Source organism: Microtus ochrogaster, unplaced genomic scaffold (assembly GCF_000317375.1).
Source record: "Microtus ochrogaster isolate Prairie Vole_2 unplaced genomic scaffold, MicOch1.0 UNK3, whole genome shotgun sequence".
Lineage (NCBI taxonomy): Eukaryota > Metazoa > Chordata > Mammalia > Rodentia > Cricetidae > Microtus > Microtus ochrogaster.
Window position 1 is genome coordinate 18,642,117 of NW_004949101.1, and position 2,743 is coordinate 18,644,859.

At 44.7% G+C, this 2,743-nt stretch overlaps 1 protein-coding gene across 1 annotated transcript in view; it reads left to right on the forward strand.

Annotated features, from left to right (window-relative positions):
* The window catches only part of LOC101979336, a 16,306-nt gene extending 13,578 nt beyond the window's left edge, over positions 1-2,728 (forward strand). The window contains exon 5 of the mRNA XM_026788456.1: positions 2,499-2,728. Coding sequence (XP_026644257.1) covers positions 2,499-2,687 — 189 coding nt within the window. The 3' untranslated portion in view covers positions 2,688-2,728. The remainder of the gene's footprint in view (positions 1-2,498) is intronic.
* The last annotated feature ends 15 nt before the right edge of the window (positions 2,729-2,743 follow it).

Sequence of the window (2,743 nt, forward strand, 5' to 3'; positions counted from 1 at the left end):
TTTTGTTTTTGAGGTAAGAGCATGGATAGCCCGCGCTGGCTTCAAACCCACTGTGTAGCCCAGCCCGACCTTTAAACTCAGGGTCTGGGTCTTTTTACCTCAGCCTCCTGAGTGCTGAGGTTGGCGGTGTTTACTACCAGGCTTAGATCTCTTTTTTTTTTCTTTTGTAGGATTTATTATTTACCTGTGCATTTTTGCTTACATTTCAGTTAAAGTCGTGAAGATATTAATTGCAGGGATATTCACTTTCTTCTCTGATAACAGGCTCAGATCTGACTCTAGCTGATTTAGGGGCTTTGACTTTTGTTGTTTCTTGACAATGGATGGGGAGTCTTTTGTTTGCATGTCTTATAACTTTCCATTGGAAACTTGACATTACATGTAGATTTTAAACACTAATTTTTACACATATATTCATGTCCTCCAGGCATTGACCTGACTTGGGTTTTATTGTTGCAATCACTGAGGATTTCAGGCTTACCTTGTGTTTGGTTTACTGTCCTTTCCTCAATAACCGAAGACTTCCATTCAATAAAAAAGGACATATCAACAGTGGTTCACACCTATGTTACAGGAGTTGCTCCCTTCCCCAAAGCCTGCATCTCAGAGAGGAGTTCTTAGTCCCCTATCCCAACCTGAGCCTTTCTTAGGAGCATCAGGTGAGGTCTTAGACAGAAAACTCTGAGGACACATGGACCTTTCTTGGGGATGGGCGCTATACTCACACTAATCCAATTTGGACATTAGCAATTTGTTCATTTTATTTTTCAGTTCTGGAGGTCAAAGTCGGTGCCCTGAAGAGACTAGGCAGATGCTCTCCTACTGAGTTGCATTCATAGCCCTTAAAACTTTCCCCCAAGCCTGACATTCAATTACATGGCTGCCCTGTCTCCCCACAGGCTGAGTCTTGTGCAAACCAGTCCTATTTCTATCTCTCCTCAGAGATGTCTGGTTTTTAATACACCTGAGGCTGGAGAACCTCAAACTCAGTTCTCAAATAGATTCAAGAAAGCACAGTTTTGTGTAGTGACTGACTGTCTCATTGGGGGAAAAGCAACGCTTTCCTGGCTTCCCGCATCTTAAGCAACAGCTTTAGATGGATGCTATTGGCATGCCTAAGAGGGCACCTCCCCCGGGGTGATCTAAGACACTGGAGGTGGATGCAGGAGGATCGGAAGTTCAAAATTATCTTTAGGTACACAGCAAACTGGAGGTCAGCCTGAGCAACATGAGACCCCCATCTCGAAGCAAAACAAAACCCAAATCAAAAATAGATTAAGTAAATAAATAAGAGATTGCATAGAGCCTGTGTGTGAGGCCTACCTCTGCCCTCATCACTTCTTCCCAGGCCTGGTCGCTTCTCCTTGAGACCTGAGCTTAAATCCTACCTCCTCCGAAGGGGTGAAACACCTCAACTGTATGGAGGCCTTTTGACTCCTGATAGAGTTATGCCCCTATGAACCCACCACAAATTGAAAATATGGTTAAGTCATAAATGCATTTCAGGCCGGACATTGTAACATACACCTATCATCCCAGCAGTTAGGAGGCTGAGGTAAGAAGATTGAAAGTTGGAGGCTAGACAAGGTGATGAAACCTTGCCTCAAAAAGGGAAAAGAAGGGGCAAAAAAAGCTAACAAACAAAAACATAGAAGACACATTAATAGTCTAACCAAATTCTTAAAAATTACTTAGTTTTTATTTTATGTATATAAATGTTTTGCCTGCATGTGTGTCTGAGTATCATATGTATGTAGCGCCCTCAGTGGCGGTTTTAGGGGCGGGGGGTGTCAGATCCTCCTGGAACTGGAGCTACAGATGACTGTGAGCCAGCATGTGGCTGCTGGGAATCAAACCCAGGTCTTCTAGAAGACCAGCCAGTGCCCTTAACTGCTGAGCCTGGTCTCCAAGCCCTAATAGTAATAGCTTAAGACATAATCATATTTCAAAGCTGTAAATTGGTAATCATAAGTCAGGGATCATCTGTAATGCAGACTAAATCATATCCAGTTTCTTGTTTCAGTTCTTTGTGTGCAAGACACAAGCAGAGGAAAATTTTGGATGGGGAGGGAAAAAGATATTTTAATATGTGTGGTATTCTGGCCTGCATATATGTCTGTGTACACACGTGTGCTTGGTGCCCGAGGAAGCCGGAAGAGAACACTGGGTCCCTTGGAAGAGGAGTTAGAGGTGATTGTGAGCTATCATATGGGTGCTGGGAATACGACCCGGGTGCTCAGGAAGAGCAGCCAGTGTTCTTAACTGCTGAGAGGGAACGTAAGAGAGCTGGCGGTGATCTCAGAACATTTATTTCACTGGGATAAATCTAAAGCCCTTTGCTCTACTTTTCACTCTCCTTCCAGGGTGGGTGGTCTCTTGCCCCCTTCACAATGATACTTGATGCTGTATAATGAGAGCTGTGACTCTAGAAGGAACCCCATAAGAGCAAGCTCCACCAGGGTCCCCAGTATTGAGCTTGACTTCTTCCACTCCTGCAGGGCTTGAGATGGCCTTCCTCAGATCCAGAGGAGCTGGAGGTGGCTGCCTTCTGCACACAGTGCAAGAGGAAACTACTACAACACCGACTTCAAGAAGCCTCAGACAAAGACTGTGATGGGCTGGGCTTACGAAAAACAAGCACGAGGAACCTCCCAGCACTGGTGGCCCTGGTTCAAGACGCATTATAAAAGCTGAGGCATATTCTCCAAATCAGCCTGTGTTGACCAGTACTGTGGTAACTTAG